At 43.9% G+C, this 19,737-nt stretch overlaps 1 protein-coding gene across 2 annotated transcripts; it reads right to left on the bottom strand.

Moving 5' to 3' along the window:
* Positions 1–230: 230 nt before the first annotated feature.
* On the bottom strand, positions 231–18,600 carry rereb (arginine-glutamic acid dipeptide (RE) repeats b). Of its 2 annotated transcripts, none has more exons than XM_085777291.1 (17): positions 18,270–18,600; positions 17,319–17,367; positions 16,595–16,719; positions 14,217–14,316; positions 13,458–13,556; positions 12,574–12,654; positions 12,311–12,464; positions 12,142–12,228; positions 9,664–9,857; positions 9,306–9,467; positions 8,987–9,088; positions 6,090–7,186; positions 4,706–4,910; positions 3,925–4,627; positions 3,689–3,829; positions 2,568–2,742; positions 231–1,262 (listed from the first exon to the last, which is right to left on the bottom strand). In XM_085777291.1, the coding sequence occupies exons 1-17, from the start codon at positions 18,293–18,295 to the stop codon at positions 1,229–1,231; spliced, it is 3,534 nt and encodes a 1,177-aa protein (XP_085633417.1). In that variant the 5' UTR covers positions 18,296–18,600; the 3' UTR covers positions 231–1,228. The 2 variants fall into 2 exon arrangements, with proteins under 2 accessions (XP_085633417.1, XP_085633419.1); XM_085777293.1 differs by having other exon boundaries at positions 9,306–9,464; positions 18,270–18,511.
* Between the last annotated feature and the right edge of the window lie 1,137 nt (positions 18,601–19,737).

The following is a 19,737-nucleotide window of genomic DNA, read 5'->3' as shown; positions in this document are numbered from 1 at the left end:
TACTATCTCATAGCGTGGTGAATGTGCGTTTTGGAGTTGTGGGATTGTGTATTTGATGAGTTTGATGAGGGAAACCAAGAAATTCCATTAGCCTCCATAGCATAGCCCTGAGCAGCTCACGTCTCTGCTCTGCTAGAGACTATAGGGATTATGGCGAATTTGTCAAAATGTTGAAATATCCCTTTAAGTTGTTCCATCTCCACATAGAAGAACTCCACATGCACAGTAGATAAGGTGTCACTGCAGAAATATTTATTGAAATAAATATGCAATGGATACACTTTGATATATCACATAAATATTGAATTTTTGGAGCAGTTATTTTTAAAATTTCATTGTAATGTCAAAAGAAAAAAAACATTTTGTCATCAAAATGAATTGTTCCAATAAAAGGTTCTGTCTGTAGTGACAGATCATGGTCCAATTAATCCTTACCTCACCTATAGTGCTATATACTGCTTTTAGCTTATGATTTACTGCTATCGTGCTGAATCAGGGGGTCAGGTGTTCACATCTACTGTTATATCAATAGTACTCATTCATATAGAATAATGTGAGCCATGTAATATTTACAATCTTAAAAATGAGTGAATAAAAGCTTCGGTTATACTGTGAAAAGATATCTTGATATATAAAACTTTAGGATTTAGACAAATATTTAGCAGATTTAGGGGTAAAACCAACCTCTACTACACTTTCAGAGTCTAAACACCACAATGCAACTTGCTACTCTAGTTTGGTGGAAACTGAAGACTGCGTCATGCTAGGTCATTACAATCATTTAAACACTGATTTAAAGGTCATTCTGTACAAGGAAATCATTTAGAAATCATCATAGGTATATTTCATCTTAACACCAAAGTCAGTCTGTTTTCATATCAGTTATAAGAGCTGTATTTTAAGCAAGGTTAAATCACTGCATATCAAACAGTTTTACAGTTAGTTAGAGAAAATCTGTCACTTTAAATCTCACGTGAACGAGTGAGATTGTTCATTGTTTTGATAAGAAAAACTAGTATAAAGTCTTAAGTGATATGAAAATCTCAGACAGACTTTGACAGTCCCATTAAGTGCTGAAGGAGGAATGCACATAAAGATCCACAAAGTATCTTCTAAAATATATTAAAAGAAAAAACATTGACACACAAATATTCTCTTACAGTCTCAAAGGTACACAGTATTCTATCGAGTATAAGTGTAGGGTCTCAGGGCATGCACCACCTGACACTCAAGATGGCTTGTCACCTTCTTTCTTCAGACGGCTTCAAAAGACACAAACAAACATGAGTAAACATTGTGCAGTGTGTTGTCACAGTTTACATGATCTGAGCAACAGTGAGTGCAATGTTGGTTACAAACCATTACACAACCACAACCAAAAACCACAGAGCTGCAACAGCAACATAGAGCTTTAATGAGAGCGAGGGAGGAGGACGGTTGGTCATCTGAAGAGCAGAAAACTTGTGATTTTGAAATAAGAGTAAATTTCGAGAGAAGCTCTTCACACTAAAAACTGATGTTTTCTTTTTTGGTACATTATGATGTTATTTTGTTTATTACTCTTAATTTCTTTTAAGTTTCTAACACAATGTGGTAACAAAATGATGGTGCACCTAAATCAAGAGATGTGGTGTGGGCTGTTTGGAGCTTTGACATTGAAAATATAATGTAATGGATTAAGACAAGGAATTATTAAGCAAGCCTACTATACACTTTTTAAACTTAAAGCAGATAACAGCGGCACGGCCGTTTCGGCTAATGCTGTGTTCAAGGCAGGCTTTTGAAACCGTAAGTTACAGCTTCAAGTCACAACTACGACTTGGTAGCGTTCCAGGTAACCCGTAGCTCGTGTTTTTACCGTCCTGTTGTCTGTGAAAGTTCCCTATAACGGCCACTCGTAACTTCCGACCCGTGAACTCGTACCAGATCGAACTGGTATGACTTCACAGGAAGGAAAAACACAAAGTACGAGTTTCCTTGAACGCACCATGAGTTAGCAGCCCCCGCCCTTGTCAGGCATCAATTGGTCCTCGTGCTACGTCACCACATTCACGCGCATCCCTTGGCTGCACACACAGCCCTTCATGCCGTTCTCTCCCCTCATTGGATAACACTTGTATCCCACAAGGAAAATTTTCTCCTCGGGTTACAGCAGAGCAGAGTGACGGAGAGACTCGTGTTTAGGCTGAAATACTTCATGTAAGTGATTGCTGACGGAAAATAGGACTATTTAGGACTTATATTAACAAAAACATTCCACTGATATCTGCTTTAATTTATTGTTTTTTATTGTAAAGCACTTTGGTCACCCTTTGGGCTGTTGTAAAAGGCTATAGAAATAAACATTGATTGATCGATTATATTCAGTGCTTCATTTGTTTTACAGTTACAGAAATTAATTCCTGAAGAGTAAAAGTTACTTTTTTTTCAAAGTTTTTACTGCAAATGAGCCAAACAGAGTAAGACTGATGTTAGGCTTTATCTTGTACTAACAGTATCTTTGAGGGGGAAGACTGACAGTAATCTTCAAAAAGTATTTGTTTGATGCACCATTGAAAAGGCCTCACCTGTAGTAATCTTCCTGACTTGGTAGGGGGCCTCCATGCAGGTGGTGCCCGTGCAGCCACTGCTGCTCCATTGCCATCCTCTGCAGCTCTGCAGACTGAGCGTGCATGGCTTGGAGCTGGTGAGCAGCAGACATCTGTGGAATTGGACCCTGCAGCTCTCGTGGGTATGCAGCTCCTATAGAAGGAACAGAGATCATCATCGTCACATTCTGGGGATCTATATGGTTACTTTCTTGCATTAAAAAATATTAAAACTATATATATGTAAGGGATAATGTATAGTTCGGAGGTTGTTATAATAATAATAATAATAATAATAATTTACATTTATATAGCGCTTTTCACGATACCCAAAGCGCTTATGGAGAATCAACCCAGACAGAGTGTATGGAACGGTTTCATACAACCTGAAGGGGGTTAACAACCGACCAGCTATACATTATCCCGCTTATTACACGGTTTACGAGTGAAATAATTAATTTGAAACATAATGTTGATCAAAATACGACTTTCATCAATTTATAATTGCATCATTTAGCGAATCTGCAAGACTGGTCACGGCCGCTGTTTTGCCATGCATTTGAAGCCTTTGATAATCAATCAGTGGATCGATGGATTACCATACACGTGTTACGATGTGTGTATTGTGTGTAGTCGTATCTGTCATAAACAAGAGATTAACTTTACTGTTTACGGGGTCCGATTGTGTCGTGAAGTAGCGGTGCCACGGAGATGATAGCATCCATCGCTAGCACCCGGTTCCCAGCTCACCCCAGCTCAGCACAGCGGCCCTCTTACTCATTACAGCATAATTCTTGAGGCTCCCAATGTGGGTGACGGCCGGGTCACCCACATTGGTGGCCGCTTGAGCGCTTCATTCAGACTTTATTTCCTGTTCTTTGTGGTCCTGACAACTGCTGCTGCTGCTGCTGCTGTCAAGGAGGAGGCTGCACAGTTGAGCCCGAGAGGAGCGGCCTAGTTTGAATGTTTTGTTTACAAACTGCAACGAACAAACCTCCAGACTCTACCTTTTTAAGTAGCACAGAAACATTAAGTAATTCTTTAAAGAAAATATCAACTGCTAGAAGAATCATTTAGTGTCAGCATGTCACTTTACATACCAAACAATGGGTGACGCAGCATCTCATGATCATGTGGAAGGTCGCTGAGTAAAGCGTTGGGGATGGGGCCACCGGGGAAGGGGAATCGGGCCAAACGTGGTCCTGTGGTCAAAGGGTCCACCAAAGGGTGAGGACTTGAACCTGTGTGAAGAAATAAGATGGAAATTAAACTCAACTTCCCACCACCAGATGTTTCACTGCTGACTCACTTCTGAACAACACGAGTCCGATCTCACCTTGGCCCAGTGGGTCCTGCTGGTGCAGGTGGAGGTGCGAGTGGATGTGAGAGTGCTGGTGATGATGCGGCGTCACGTTGAGCATCTGCAGCCTGGCGGCGGGGTCGGTGGCCACGGAGGCCATCCTCTCGGCGTGGAGCCTCTCGGCGGTGAGGCGCTCGGCGTAGTTCAGCTCCGGGCGCAGCTGGGGTCCGGCCAGCGCCATCCTCTCCCGCTCCAGGTGGTTCAGCCCGGGATGGAATTGCGCGAACGGGTGGGGGGGCCCGGGTATGTGGGGCAGACCCAGAGCGCCGTGCCTGGCAAAGTGCTCCATGGGGTTGGCCGAGGGGTGCAAGGTTTCCAGGTCGGGGGGCTTCATCTCGAAGCCGGGCTTCATCCTCTCGCGGAGCTCTCTCTCTCTGAGGTTCCGGAGCTCGCGCTCTCTCAGGCTGGGCTCGGCGCTGTACAGGCCCGGCATGTGGTAGGCCAGCAGGGGGTCGCCGGGGCTCAGGGACACGTAGAAAGGATGATTCCGGTTGGTGGGGGACATGACGTGCGGTCGGGCGTATTCGCTCAGGGTGCGGAGCGCGGGCGTGTCGGGGCCGATGTACGGGGGCACGGCGGCTACGGTGGTGGGCGGTTGCTCGAAGGAGGGGCGCCCGTGGCTCTGGGCCGTCATCTGGACCTCGCTCATCCGACTGTCGTGAGAGGAGCTGCTGGCTCTCTGGAGGCAAGAGACGGAGCGTGAGATAACGGGCGGAGAGGCGTTTGGAGAAAAAGAATCAAAGAACGTTTCACTCACAGAATTTCTGTCCGCCTCCCTCTCCCTCTCTCGCTCTCTGTCCTTCTCCCGCTCTCGCTCCTGTCGAGCGCTGAGTTCGGCCTCTCTCCTCGACTTCTCCACCGCCTCCTCTCTTTTCTTGGCCAGCTTAGACGATGACAGAGGAGTGAAGAAGAAGTCTGTTCTGGCGCAGGAGTTGTAGCCACGATCCAAGTGTTTGATAAACCTGAAGGAGAAAACAATACTGTCTCAGATTTCGTTCACACAACATGGCAGAGGAGAGATTGTGAACTGTGCAGAAGAAGATGACTTTCATTGTTGTTTTTTTCCCCTCACACTGATTTACATTGTGATGAATATGAAGTCACTTCCACCTGCATTTGATGCAGTGTAATAAGGTATACGACGGTATCTTAAAATAGCAACAGTATCAGTTTCATTATCATCATTAAAAAAAGACTTGCAGTGCACTCATATAGGGCCCTGATATATTACCTACTAAATACAATTCATTTTTCAGCCTAAATAATAAGTGTATGTCCGGCATCTACATGTGTGTGGTTGAGTTTTCAGTTTTGCTCCAATAGCATCATGTTTTACTTTGGGAAGATGTTTGATAAAGTTGATGGATGTGACGTGGTCACGTGATGCTTCAGAGAAGAGATGGAGGAAAAGAAGAAACTCAACTTCTGCAAAAACCTTGACTAGATTTAAGGCACTATATTGCCATGGTTATCATGTGTGTCTTGTAGGCTTGTGCCGACTTTTTTTTGCATATGTTATAAAAACACATAGAGACGCTGCTACATCTGAGCAGCGCCACATCCGGTGTGATCAGCTGATCAGCGCTCCGATGGAGGTTCGACCTTCTGATGCTGAACTCATGTTATAGAGACGACGTGCAGCCAAACAGCAGCTGAGGAGAGAGGAGCAGCAGAGCTCCTCTGTGCAGCTGCTGGAGAAGCAGCGCCGTCCACATTTTGTTAGAAGCTATTTGTTGTTAATAAAAGTTGTTCATGTTGGTAATGTACATGTTTAGTTATTGTTTCAGTATTCTTATGTGGTGTTTGGTGGCTATTTCCTTTCTGAATGACACTTTGGTGACATTGGCCAAGGTAATACCATATACCATGGTAGAATGTGGAGGTTTAACAATATCAACATTCGGATACCACCCAACCCTATTTTGAACATCATGTCTATAGTCAGTTCGAATGACATTTCAAGCACCAAATGAGAGCTGAAGTTAAAACAAGTTTAACATAAAATCAATATGGTGGCAACAACAAACAGACAGACAACAGTTTGACGGGCTTTGTAGTGCAGTTCAGGCTGTACGTTATGCACACAGGCTGCTTCAGTCAGATGTTGTGTTAAGTAGTGATGCGAAGCTGAGTTGTCTCACCGTGCAGACTGGCTGGCGTGGCTGGCCACGTTGACGACGGTGGGCTCTGGCGAGGGGCTCCTGGGGGGAGACGGCGGGCTCTCTGCCTCTTCCATCTCGTCCAGTGGCTCCTCTTTGATCTGAATGTGTGACCCCCCCGCTGTGCTGGTGGGGGAGGGTCTCAGAGGGAGAGGCAGGAAGGATGGCTGGAGGCTCGGGACCGGGCCCATAGAAGAAGAAGTTACCGAGGTGAGGGGGTGCGACGCTGCTGCAGCGGCGGTGGCGGGGGGGTGAGACAAAGTGACGCTTTTTCCGTGGTGGGTGGGCACCTGAGAGATGACTGGGAGTTGGGTGGGGAGCGACTGCATGGGCAACGGCTGTGGCATGAGCTGCAGGGGGGGAGGGGGGGCGCCTGGAGGGTGCTGGTTGGGCAGAGAGGTGAGGGGCTTCAGAGCAGGCGGAGGGGGGAGGTTGGAGGGCATTTGGGGGAACGGGGTGGCGGACTGGTGTGGTAGCTGTTTGTGTGACGGTGGGATGGGGGTGGTGGGGGGGGGCTTGATTTGTGGACCAGACAGAGGAGGCTGAGGGAGCTGCGACTCCCTGAAGAAGGGTGGGGGTCGCTGCGCCGGGTTGAGAGCGGGTGGGACCTGAAACGCCGGAAGAAGAGGTGAGTCTGGACCCAGGGCCGCCGGCAGAGGGGGGGGGGCGGAGAGCGAGTGGGGGGCGGGCTGCGGTCGGCCGCTCTGACCCCCCGTGACGGGGGCCTGACCCGCGGCCGGCTGCGGGGGGTCCGGAGAGGGAGGAGGGGGGCTGTGAGCCGGATCGGCCGAGTGCTGAGGAGTGATGTTGGGACCCTGTGAGGGGGGGGGCTGCTGCTGCTGTGCCGGCGTGTCGGCCAGCGCGGCGGCGGGCTCCGACGGGACTCCGTTGGGCTGAGCCGACGAGTCCGAGTCGCTCTCGTTGCCCTGCTGGGGGCTGGGGATGCTGGGGGAGGAGCTGCGGTTGTCCTGGTCGATGTCTTTGGTGTCGCTGCTGCCGTCGTCCTGAGCGCTGCGGCTTTCTGAAGAGCTCTCCTCCTCGTTCTCGGCCTCTCCCTCCGACCGGGAGCCCTGGGGTTCCTGGGAGAGCAAACACATCTGGATCATGTGGTGCCGACTGGGGTTGTTGATCCTCCCCCAAAATCAGATTTGAATTTCTAACGCTTCTTATGTTAAATATTTGAATTTTTAATGTTCTTTTTTAGGTCATTATCTATACAGACAAGCCTTTAATTGATAGGAGTTTTTTCCCACTGCTGATTTACCACTGTACATTGTACATATCTAAACGGTTTGGGTTCCAAATGTGTTTTATACTGTTTGTGTGATTGAGTGTTTTTTTTCAGCACTCTGTGTACGCGTACTATGATAAATAAAGTTGTACTTACTTACTTATTATAACCTAAACCAGATTATCATCACGTCCCACGTCCACTAAAGGGCATTCCAACCAAATCTGTTATGTAACATTTGCAACACACTTAGGTTTTACCAACTCAGTATAAAACTTCAAGAAGAGAAATCGAAATATTATAAGTGGTGGTGCAACGGATCAGTTGATCCGTGATCGGCACGCAAGTGGTCTGCAGAGGGGTTGATTAAAAACATTTTAAAAAGTGTGCAAACACGTAGGTGCACCACCCCAGCCGAATATACGAGCACTTCAAAAAACTCTGCTCGTAAATTTGAAGCTGCACTCTACGTCTCGCACAACAACAAGTGTTTGTTTTATCAACGTGTTTACTCCCCCGAACGTTGTGACGCACGACGTTAAGTTGCATCACGGCACACGTTCGAACGCCAGTTTCCACCTTCGAATGTTCTCATTTAAAAAAAAAAATTGAATTCTGTTTGTATAGCTATGTTTGTTCTGAGCCGTAGTGCCAATGCGTCACTAAATCGAAAATACCACGAGCCTCCATTGCGTTAGCTGAGCAGCTCGCGTCCCTGCCCCGCCGATCTAAAAACAGCTTGCACTGATATTAAAGGTAATTAAAGGGATAGTTCACCCTAGAATGATATTTCGCTCATTATCTACTCACCCTCATGTTGACTAAGGGCTGGAAGAATTTTCAGAGTCCACCGTCCCTTCTCTGAGTTACAGGGGGTCTTGGCGTAGCAGTGCATTTCAATGCAACGGTTGCAAAGGGACACCAGAGCTCTTCGTAAAAAAACACACACAAAAAAACATCCAAATACCTCCATGATGCTCGTATGTAATGTCCGTCTTGTGCTGAAGCCCCAAATTGTGTAATTGTCCCGAAAAAAATTAAAAATTAAGTCTATATTTTAAGCTTGTTTGTAGCGGAAGCTTCTCGAAGCTCCTCTTCCTGGTCCGTCCAAATCTCGCGTGATTTGCGCCGGCGTCAGTGCGGTTACTGCGAATCACGCGAGATTTGGACGGACCAGGAAGAGGAGCTTCGAGAAGCTTCCGCTACAAACAAGCTTAAAATATAGACTTATTTAATTTTTTTCGGGACAATTACGCAATTTGGGGCTTCAGCACAAGACGGACATTACATACGAGCATCATGGAGGTATTTGGATGTTTTTTTGTGTGTGTTTTTTTACGAAGAGCTCTGGTGTCCCTTTGCAACCGTTGCATTGAAATGCACTGCTACGCCAAGACCCCCTGTAACTCAGAGAAGGGACGGTGGACTCTGAAAATTCTTCCAGCCCTTAGTCAACATGAGGGTGAGTAGATAATGAGCGAAATATCATTCTAGGGTGAACTATCCCTTTAACCTATACCCGTATGACTATAGGGATTATGGCAATAGGCAAATTTGCCAAAATGTTGAACTATTCTTTTAACTAACTGTGGAAATGAATTTCCCCTCAGGGACAATAAACTATGAATTTGAAATGTCAGCCCCTCACCTGTGTCTTGGGCCTTTTAGACGAAACCTTTTCAGTCTCCTGAGCAGGACTCTCCCGTACACGTTTGGTTGTCTTTGGTGACGTTACTTCCTCTTTTACCTTCTGTGGATACAATTTGAGATTTACACAGCACTGTTTATTACTGATGGAAGATGATGATTATGACTCATGACTATGAGCACAAACCTCATGGACTGTACACGGACTACTGCAACCAAATAGCATCTTTTAAAGGATAGTGTACATGCTCAGAGACTCAAGCTGGTCTCAAACAACAACGTCATACTGGTACATGGATGTTAGTGTGGATCATGTTTACCTTGTTCGTCCTCTTAGTAGATTCATTCTTATTGTCGGTAGAGGACGATCTCAGAGAGCTGGAGGTCACTCCGCTGGGGGAGGGCTGGTTACTGGACTGCTGCTCCTCACTGGTGGGGGAGCCTGTGAGCCTCCTGTGGCCGCTTCTTAAAGACGACAGCTGCTGTGGAAACAGCCACAGGTTGATAGTGTTAAAATGCAGGCAAGGGGGAAAAATGTTTGTCATCATTTACAAAATATTTTCCCCGGCAAAACCGTGGAAAAACACACTCAAATCTGACATCTGCACAAACATCCGCTAGTAGCTGTCCATAGCAACAAAGACGACAGTGTGGCTGATCTGCCAGCTTCAGGCTTACAGGTGCTCTGCTCCGCCGTGTTCTCATGGCGTGCTTGCTGTTCACCTCCTCTTCCTCTTTCACAGGTTTGAACATGAACGGAGCACCTCCAGATTTTGGGGCTGCTGGCAGACATCCATGTTTGTTTTCATAGTTGCGACAAGACGTGCACAGCAACGGGTTATCTCTTCCACCTTGGTGCCAATCTTTAGAACCTGTTGGAGAAAAATGACCTTGGTGTAAGTGTGTGTTTGTATTTATACGGATATGCATATGTGTTTATATATCAGACAAAGTTAATACAGAGATATTATGGCATAAATAGGTATATCTATATGAATTGCATTTATATATTGTATAGAAACAATCAACTGTGTGTGTGTGTATATATAGCTGTACATACACTGTATATTAAGGCTGCACAATATTAACATTGCGATATATTTCTTTTCCCGAGTGACCTGATGAAACGTTGTCCGCTTTATATTATGACAGAATAAAGTTCAATTTTTTTATTGGGAGCAGTTACAGTGTTGCGAGTCTCTTTCTCTCTTTTTGATCATGTTTTTTGGACTCAGCACCTGGTAACATGATGTGCGTGTGTCTACTGTACGTCTTCCCCTGATATATTTATTTCTGCAATATACAGTATATTGCGACATTAAAGCAACATTGCGGAGTTTCAGCGCAGTGCTTCCACCATCTGGTTGAGAAGCGCTATCGTCTGGGGGGAAAAGCGAAAACGAAACTTAACAGCGAGCGCATCCAGCGTTTATTCCCATTAATAAACGACAGTATTTCCCACATGTTTGCAAGGAGACTGTGTGGCGGGTGGTCGGGGGAGGGGGGGCGGCGGCGGCGACAACGGCGGCGACAACGGCGGCGGCGACAACGGCGACGACGACCGGAGGAGAACCGTAGTTTCGCTTTTACCCACCACGTCTCTCCCTCGACGCAGAGGGGAGGGGGGAGGAGGGGGGGCAGTGTTTCGTACTAGAGGCTGACACGGGAGTGTTTTTTCAATCCCGTCCCGTCCCGCTCCCGCAAAAAAATTCCCGTCCCGTCCCGGTCCCGTGACAAAGTCCAAAAAAAATCCTGTCCCGTTCAAATCCCGAATAAATCACTCCCGAACCCGTCCTGTTCCTAATTTTTTCTATGAACACAGTCATCATGCCTAAACGATTGTGTTGACAGACACAGATCCCCCCCCCCCCCCCTTCTCAGCGCACTGCAGGCTGGATGACAGACAAAACAAGACGGTAGATGTGGCGTCAACACGTCTACCGTCTTGTTTTGTTATTTCAATTAGCGATAATGAATGCCCTCCTCGTCCTTTCTCTCTCCCTCTTTCTCTTTTTCTTTCTTTATATTTCGCTTGTGTGCATCACCTGTTTAATGCGAGGTGGAGATTACGCCGCCGCCGCATCAACGGACTCCTCTGACTGGCGGAAAACGTTTAATTGCCTACCGGTATGTTGATTTACACAGGTTACACACCGCTACGTAGCCACGACAGTGATCACTGAGGGTGTGCAGTGTGCATCAGCTGTTTAATGCGAGGTGGAGATTACGCCGCCGCCGCCGCATCAGCTGACTCCTCTGAGTCAGTCTGACTGGCCGAAAACGTTTCCCTACCGGTATGTTGATTTGTGCAGTGTGCATCAGTCCACACACTTAAAACTTTTGGACCGTTTTGAGCGCACCATCCGTAGCACTGCCTGGCTTGTGCTTCTTTGAATGTCGCGCTTTGACTCCCGGTCCCGTTCACTCCCGTTTACATTTTTTCCCGTCACGTCCCGATCACGTGATTCAAAATAAATTGACTCTCGAATCCCGTGTCCCGCGGGAATCCCGATAAAATGTCAGCCTCTATTTCGTACCCGTGCAGGGAAGTTACATAGTGCAGTTTCAGCCGACGCGACCCGGCTCAGGCTGCGGCGGCAGCACCATTCATCCTATTAACCATTTTTCTACCATTGCAATGAGTCTGGAAACATTATTTTAAGGCCGAAAAACTCCGCAATGTTACTTTAAGAAATACAATACATGTATATATTATGTACTTACACATATTTACACTCCTAATTGTTAAAATGAAACTCTGAGAACTAAAATTTTTAAAAATTCCTGTGTGAAAGCACCCTAATTCTTCCCTTCCCATAATACCGGTATATACTGTATATAATATACTTAGAAATAGACACTTCTAGGTACATACTCCTTTTTACACATGTAAATCAAGATGTTAAGTGTTAATAGAAGAAATTATTTGTCTTTCTTTTCCTCAATCAATCAATCAATCAATCAATCAATCAATCAATCAATCAATCAATCAATCAATCAATCAATCAATCAATCAATCAAGTGTTACTTTCAACCATCACATTATTAGACATGGTTGTACTCCAAACAAGTTTTCCACCACACTAAACACTTGTCTTACATAAATAAACCACTGCACGCTGCCCAGGCTGATAAACCACACGCTCTTGTACTCACTTGTTGAACCACAGTGGCTGCAGCTTTTGATGTCCTGTTCGCTGTCTTCACTATCAAGATCATCCTCGCTGGCAGAACTCACGTCCACTGCAAAGGAGAAGATCAGTTTAGATAAGACGCTACTACGCACAACAGCGAGGCACGTCTGAGGTTCATCGTTTCTGCTCACCTGAATAATTTCTCGACGGAGTGTTTACTGGAGCGGCAGCGGAGCGAGTCTTGGCCTTGCGAGAGGACGGCTGCCGGCGTTGCTGTCGATAGGCTCTTGTTCCTGCGGCCTCGGGAGTTTTCTTCCAGTGGTAATAGAAAGTGATCAGCTCTCCCTGGTGATAAAGCAGACAAGACTTTCAGGAATGACAGGAGTCACACCTGTGAATCAGTGTATGTTTTACAAATTGGTCTGTGATATATAAAAACAAGAGGTTGAATTACAGTCTTCTTGCTGGGTAGAAAGTCTTTCCGGATGCGGAAAAAATTCTTTCCATATTGTCTCAGGCCTTTGATGAAATGTTTCTGTGGAGAAAAGGGATGGAAAGTGTGATTAGATAACATTACATTTAGGATGCTGTACCGGACAGGAGGATATTTAAAGTTTAGCTCTCTCTCAATGAGCCCCCTCCTTTGGCTGAGGTGCCGTACAGTCTGAAGAACCTCCTGAGAAAGAGCTGGCGCAGCTCCTTCCAGTGGCCTCCATGTTCAGGGACCAGTCCAGTCCAACTAAGTATTCATGTATATGCGACAAATCTTAACACTGTCTCGCTGAGGAGCGGGCCTGGACCTCCAAACGCTGATGACCATCTCTTTGGAGGTGTTCAGAAGGAGGAAGTTCTTGTGGCTGCTCTTCCTGTCCCTGATACACTAAGGACGGCAGCATTTGTCAAACCCAACATGAAGGTACTTGACTGATAAGCTTTTTGAGGAAGTGGGTTTTCAAAACGCTGTTTTACTGCCATCACTGTTTTAATAGCAGCCAATAACTGTGAAAGATCTAATCTGTTCATTTATTTACAAACTGCACAGCTGACTATGTTCAGTTTATTTCTAATACATAAGACACATTTCCCCCCCATTTAATCATCAATATTTTCATTTCTCCTTACCTCCTTGCACATGTATAAGTGAATTTGTGTTTGTATGCCTTCACTATGCAGGAAGGGTAGAAAAGGGGGGAAATGATGGATATGATGTATACTCTTTTGTACATTCTTCAATAAAAAGTATTTTATATACACTCCCCAGCACAAACTACAAGTGACAAACAAACACACTATCAGCACTGACCTTCAGTGCTGTGTTACAAGCAAAAGACGTCTCACCACATCACCCTCCGACCAGCATTTCTCAATGAGCTTTGGCAGAGGCTTCTTGACCAGTCGCTGAAGAGCTTTTGCTGCATCATAATGACTTGCATGTAGCTGGAATAGAGAGAAGAAAAAAAACGTGTTTGTAAACCTGAAATACGATATCGCTGTTGTTTAAAGTACCCCTAAAGAGGCATTTTAAAGTTTGTAAAAAAAAATGCTCTGCTATGACTATTTTTTGATTAAAATTGCTTTCCCACAAAAAAGTTGTTTAAAAAAGCTCCCAAATAGGCTAAAAACAGGGCTACTATTTCTCCCTCATTGAAAAATCCAGATTCTATGAATATTCATGAGTATGCAAATGCATCATTATTCCAGGGGGGTTCAAACCCTGGTCTACCGCATTAAAGGTGGCGACTAAACCTCTGGGCCACGGCAACTAATGATAACAACTTGAACATCTAGCTGTGTAAGTAGATCACATCACAGTGAACAACAAAATCACTTGGATTGGTTGCTAGTTTCGTGACGCATGAAAACTGACTCCAATTTGAAAAACTGAATCCAGTTTTTTCAGACTCTGGTTTTGAAACTGCATTTTCAAGTCTAAAAAGCTCTGTTATGGCGTGGATTAGCAATTTTGCTGCTGAAATGCCTTGTAGCAGAGCCCACACACTAAATTGACATGTTAATAATTTCAAAAAGGGCATTTTTGGTTTAGGGGGTCTTTAAAATAAATGGGGAATGAATGAGTAGGATTAATTTGCTCCACACCATGTTGAGGGCGTTGAGGGTGGTGTCATCGCGGGAGGCTGCTAAACATCCGTCCTCTGTGGATCCACCGTCACACATCCCTGCAAACGCCGCCATGCTCCTGGAAACATACACACAACACAGATCTGATGTCAGATACAATCATTAGTCAAACTGTGTTTTACGCTTTCCTGGTTCAATGTTAATCTGATTCCCAGGGATGTTTCTGAAATTGTCATCAATACAGTCCTCGGTCTCTGCAGCAGTGTTAACCATGTCTCTCTTCTATTCCCTTGCCCCACTTTTGAGAAATCAGGTCAATAACCAGGTTATGTTTAAACACTTTTTTTAAAAATTCAATTAACACAAAGGCTGACAATGGAGAAACGTGTTGGAAGCCCTGAATGAAATAAACATGATTACCGTGATGAAAAAGGGATGTGTTTGGTTCTGCTGCTGTATATGATGGACTTTGACTGGACGTTTCCTCAGATCGCTCATGTTTCAGCTCTTAGATACAAAAGAAGACTTAACCACGCTTCACAACGTTTAGCTCACTCTGCCGTGGACATTCAGAGCTGTGTGTGTGTGTGTGTGCTATAAGCGTATAAAACAGAGCTGCCCTGCTCCTCACACACAGGGTCAGAGAGAGAGAGACAGAGAGGAAGCGAGAGCAAGACAAAGAGAGGTCTCTCTTCTGGCTGGGACGAGAGAAAATGCATCATTCATGGATGAATGTCTTTATCAAACAAAGAGTCGGTGAGATAAAATGTGTGCTGGAACTGTTATGTCACAGTAACGAACAGGAAGTCTATTTTATTCATTTCTGACAGCAGAACTGACAACAATGGTTCTCATCCATACTTCAGGATTTGAAGAATTAGCTGTTGTTTACATTACAACAGTTTAGATACCCATCCCTAGACATAAACTATGTCTGACCTGGTCAGGGTTTCTGCTAGAAAAAATTGGCACCGGACAACGTGACCGGCAGGTTTTCAATTTACCAGACAAATGTTTGAAATTCCGGTCATCATCTGAATTTATTGAGCTTAAAATGATAAATGATATGTAGGCTATAAGAATGATATCAAGGCATGTCAATTTATAATGTTTTGATTGAAAATAGGGATGTGCATTCTGAATATATTTTATAATCGATAACTGACGCTCGTTAACCAGTTAATAACTGTTAACTGATGAGTGTCTGAAACAATGTTTTTTTTCTTTTTCTTGCCAATGTCATAAAACACACACACGCTGCTACAGCTGCAGGTGAATTACAGTTGAACCGGCTGGAGAGCGCAGCGCCGTCTTTCTTTCTCTTTTTTAGCGGCAGCCGTCTGTTTATCGTCTCACCTTCCTTCACGGGGACTGCCCTGCATAACTGGCACATATAGCCTAATCCCATGTAACAAACAAAAAACACATGGACTGGCTCATGCCATTTTAATAACGCGGCGTGCTGCAAACTTGAAATGAAATAATGGCAGTTCGCTATAAATAGCTATAGATGCAATAAAAACTCATTATAATCCTTCTCCTTAGACCTGTTTGGTTTCAGAAAATAGTTTTTAAGATTTGCTTGTTTGGACATGTCCGATCTCTCCCGCTGCTGCGTGGTGCATGCTTTGTCAGAGAAACACATGCGACAAGTTTAGTAGGCAACCGTGTGAGAAAAAAAAAAGTTTTGTTCCACATAGGCCTACACATTCATAAAAAATAAGATTCAGTTTTTTGTTGACATGTGGAAATTGCCTATTTTCAATATTTTCAAATTATGCATTTTGACTGGAGAGGTTAAAAAATACCGGACTTCGGCAGATTTTACCAGTCAAAGTCTGGTAATTACCGGATAACAGATACCCAGACCTGGTTACAATTTATTGCAGCTTGTTAAGTCAGGAGCGTAACCACACTGCCATGCATGTGACCAGACCAAAACTGGTTTTGTTTTGCATATACTGTACTTCCCCATCTGTAACACTTGTCTTACTACCTTGTGAAAAGGTCGGTCAGCCATCTTTAATAGAGCCACACCTGGTTTTCACTTCTCTATTTCTTTACAGCTATGCCACCACTGCATTGAACAACAGCAGCTACACAGTTCCAGTTAAAAGCAGTTAATACCTGCTGCATGTCTGTTAAGGACATGTCTGCACATAAAAGTAAATTATCAGAGTTTAACTTAAAATTCTATCAATTTTGATAAACCTTAAGCAATATTTGTTATGCAACTGTGTATTTGTAATGCTTAATTGTAATAGTTATCAATAATCCAATCTTGAATCTTACCTTCTCATTCTTATGAAATATTTTTGTCTACTATTGCAAAGGTACTAGCCTTCATACACGACAGTAGACTGTCAGAGCTGAAGCTATAAAGTGTAAACACTGACCTTGCAGCTCGGAGGTACATGAGCAGGTCACAGTCATTGACCCCTGGCGTCCACATCAGCTCCTCACTCTCTGTCTGGCTCTGTAAACCAGGAGCCGGCCGCGGCTGCAGCTCTGGGAGCTTGGCCTGCAGGGAAACCCAAGAGGAGACAGGAGCTAGTAGTAAACACTGACACTTCCTCAAGAGGACAAAAGCTGTGCACACTGTTAGTGTTTCTGTTTAGCCAGAAATACACAACAATAATCCAAATGCTTATTTTTCATTTAAACATTCGCAAAATTTCTTCATAAGAAATTGCAAAACAATTATTCAGCAGTGATTTACCAGTTTGCTGTTATCACAATGTGTGATTATGTGTTTGATAAAAAGATTTGGTAGGTGTTTTGTAAGAGTACATGATAGGATCTGTTTCCTATCTGTTTCAGCTGATAATTTCCCACATGACACACATTTACACAACTAGCCTAACAATACCACATGCAAATAATAAGGCAACACTGCACAAGAGCAGTCACATAAATTTGATCTGGAACAATTTCAATAATCAAATTATTGTTTTAGACACTGTTGAAGCTCTTGCAATTTGTTTGCAACACAAAGGTGTTACATTGGGCTCTAGGATAAAAAGAAAAATATATATGTCTTTACCTAAATAACACAAAATAAACCAGCAAATTTTATTCAAATATAATACATGATATTATTTGAACTGTAGCAGGGATTACCTGATGACTTGGCCCCACTCTGATCTCGCCCTGTGTGCTGTTCAGGCTCCTGGAAAAATACATTGATAAAGAAAACATCCTAAGTTTCTAATGTGCAGTACATCTGTGCACCTCCGATTACAGTCGTGGCATCAGCAAAGTGTTTAGTGTCACGAAAAAGCAAAGTCAAAAGTGCTCAGCCTGCTGCGTATCACCTGTCAATTACCAGGTAATTATCGCTGCACAGCCTGTAAACAGACACATAATCGATGAGCGGGGAGCGAAGTTGTGTGTTGTCAGAGCAGCTCTCCTCCTCTCCTCCCAGAGCTCCGTGATTTCAGCAGCACAACAACATCCCGCCCCTCCAACGCTGGGAACCAATCTCAGCTGCGACCTGCGACGTTTCCTTATATTACATGAATGAAATCCGACGCTAACCACCGCACAAGACTGTCAATCAATCATACACGAGCTGCTAATTTTTACGGTCACCATTACGAGAACAGTGTGTGCTACTTTAGAGCTCATAACAAGTTGCCAGTGGCCGGGCGACTGCTGCGCCTGGGCTCGTTAACCCTCGTTGAAATATGCAATCAATAATAAATACCAATATTAGCATGCACGGCGTGTCGTTGACATTCGTTCGTGTAGCGACAGCGACTCAATCTCTGTAGCGATGCACACGGCTAATCTGCTTTACTGGCGTTATTTACAATAGCCGCACAAATCGCCGTCGGCGACATCAAAGCAAATAAATAAGCGTTTTCCTGGAGGTGTTGCTAGCTGCTAACGACACTGTAACATTACGCTGTTATTTGGCTAGCTGGTTAGCCACACACGAACTTCGTGACCACTGACATTCCGACTATTTCACACAAACGTCTCTCAAAGTAGCGCTACAAAGCACCGAAACACACATTTAATACACACCCGACTAAAACACAAAGGTAAAGGGTAAGTTAATCAAGTTACCTCCGCGGACTGAACAGGTCGTCCATGTCGAAGGATGTTTGGATGTGGCTTGTTGACACTACGCAGCGCAGTGGGCGATACACACACAAACTATGCGAACCCCCTATTACATGGCTATTCAAAATGGAGGCGGTGTAGTGGAGGGAGTCAGTCTAGTTTTTTTTTTTTTTCCAGTGCAATGACCTCAGCAGCCACAGCTAAGCCTTCAAAGTTGTCTGGTGTACATAACTGAGCATGTGCCGCGGATCAGCAGCGGCAGCAGCCACTGGGAGCTGCTCATCACCAGCTGCTGCTGCTGCTGCTGCTGCTGCACAGGCGTCCATGAATCAAAAAACACGGCACACAGTGTACCGCTGTGGGTCATCAACGGCATTATGTAAGCCATTACATTAACCTACCGCCGACACAACACACTTCATTACCACTGTAGCACTGAGGTGCAGGAAAAGAAACAGTTGTTAATACAGTAATATACTTTCAGTTCTATTATTCCCCACTGATTAAGGATTAACATGCAGCACTTGTAGATTAAAGCATTTAGACATTTTGTTCCACCATTTTTAAATAGGGATTCAGTCAGATGTCATTAACAAGCACAACACTCATCTTATAAACACAAATACTAATAACAACAATAGTATTATGAATAATAATAATCCCACATGCTGGATAAAAATAAATAAATCATGTTTTGTGTTATTACTAGTGTGTAAATATTATTGCTATAACGATTATACATAATTCAATATTGAATTGTTCACTTAAAAAAAAAAGATTTACTTAAGTTCCTCAACTATGCGCTTAAAGCTACAAAAGTGGAAACTCTACCAAAAAAAGGATAAATACATACTGAATATCTAATAAGTATTATGCATAATACAATATTAATCAAAAACACTATAATATATATTAATTATTAATATACATTTTAGTTGACATTAATCTGTAGGAGACAGTCTTCAGTCCATGAGATAATTTGGGGATATTAACAAAAAACATGCAAGCTGTTTAATTTTCAAATTAAATATTTAGAAAGTCTTGAGTTAGGTTGTGAAATCAGAACAAAACAAACTAATGTTTTTGATATGGATCTTTTTTCCCATGAGAAGCAAATGAGACTGACATTTCCCATGCTTCCTCTATGGTACATTTTTTTGAAATGTAAAATCTTGTCAACTATGGTAATTTAGATTACTGCACTGAAAAGAAATGGTGCTGTGAAATACAGCTGTTCTACTTGATACTGCATAGACAATATATAAAACAGATTTGGACTGAGAACCTTTGATGTTGCACTCCAGGGATCAGATGCCTCCTTTTGCTATAATGATAAATAAAAATGTGTCTAGCACTGAATCACACACAAACTGAAATGACTGGTTTTTAGTTTAGAAAAACACTCACCTGTGCATTTAAGGATCAACAATTTATGTTAGGAGAGCCATGAAATAAACAGAAGTGCCTTTCA

The sequence above is a fragment of the Trachurus japonicus genome, chromosome 5 (genome assembly GCF_045865225.1).
Source record: "Trachurus japonicus isolate A0001 chromosome 5, Traja_1.0".
Classification (NCBI taxonomy): Eukaryota; Metazoa; Chordata; class Actinopteri; order Carangiformes; family Carangidae; genus Trachurus; species Trachurus japonicus.
This window is presented reverse-complemented; position numbering and strand designations above follow the sequence as displayed.